At 27.4% G+C, this 1,028-nt stretch overlaps 1 protein-coding gene across 1 annotated transcript in view; it reads left to right on the top strand.

The window, feature by feature from the left end:
• Positions 1-1,028, top strand: part of LOC107614992 (MLO-like protein 1) — a 4,463-nt gene that overhangs the window by 2,089 nt on the left and 1,346 nt on the right. The window contains exons 7-9 of the mRNA XM_021111539.1: positions 28-116; positions 278-327; positions 778-818. Coding sequence (XP_020967198.1) covers positions 28-116; positions 278-327; positions 778-818 — 180 coding nt within the window. The remainder of the gene's footprint in view (positions 1-27; positions 117-277; positions 328-777; positions 819-1,028) is intronic.

Below are 1,028 nucleotides of genomic sequence, written 5' to 3'. Positions count from 1 at the left end.
ATATTTTGTTGCACTTCTTTATTTAAGACCCACTGCAGGCGAAATCCAAAGTTTAATTTTCACAAGTACATGATTCGTGCCGTTGAAGATGATTTCAAGAAAGTTGTTGGTATAAGGTAAATAAAGTGCTTCTCCAAAATAACTTTTTATTAATTAAAACTCACTTGCTCAAATTTTATGGCTTTTTGGTTCTAATTTGCATTGGCTCTTTAATTTACGTAAGACATTAATTACTTGTTAATTCTGCGTAATTGAGATTATATCTTTATGGCTGCAGTTGGTATCTTTGGATCTTTGTGGTCATCTTCATGTTGATTAATATTAACGGTATGTTAGAACACCAGTTATGAGTTATACGTATATAAAAAATAAATTATTTATATAAAATACATATTAAAAACGTGTAAAATGACAAATATATGATATTTAATTTAATGGCTTAATTTTTATATACATATAATATTTTTTTACCACACTAAGCATTTTAGTTAGTTCAATGTGGCCAAATTATATATTTATATATTTCTTATTATTCAAACATGTATCATCAAATGCATCGGCTAGTTACTCAGTTATGCATGGTTTATGCTTCTCTCCTTTTGCTAATAAAATTTACAATAATATGAAATATGCCAAACTAGGTTTTTTCAGTAAATTAAAAAAAAAAAAGGACACACATCATGTGTCTATCTATATATAATAATGTATCCTTTCTCTCATAAGTTTTTGTTTAATTTCGGTAAAAAAAATTTAAAAACCGGGTTTGCAATCTTTCAGGTTGGCATACATATTTCTGGATTGCTTTCATTCCCGTCATAGTAAGTATCTCCATAAATTTCTTTGACTCTCTTTTGATATTTACATGCATATGGACATACATTTATCTTTAGCAAGTTAATTTCTCTATCATAATTTTTTACAAATTTATTTCACTCTATGATATGCACATACACTACGGACACAGGATACGACACAATACGAGATATACAAACATACGAATTCAAAATTTTTATAAGATACGGAACAAC

The sequence above is a fragment of the Arachis ipaensis genome, chromosome B09 (genome assembly GCF_000816755.2).
Source record: "Arachis ipaensis cultivar K30076 chromosome B09, Araip1.1, whole genome shotgun sequence".
In the NCBI taxonomy this organism is placed as follows: Eukaryota; Viridiplantae; Streptophyta; class Magnoliopsida; order Fabales; family Fabaceae; genus Arachis; species Arachis ipaensis.
This window is presented reverse-complemented; position numbering and strand designations above follow the sequence as displayed.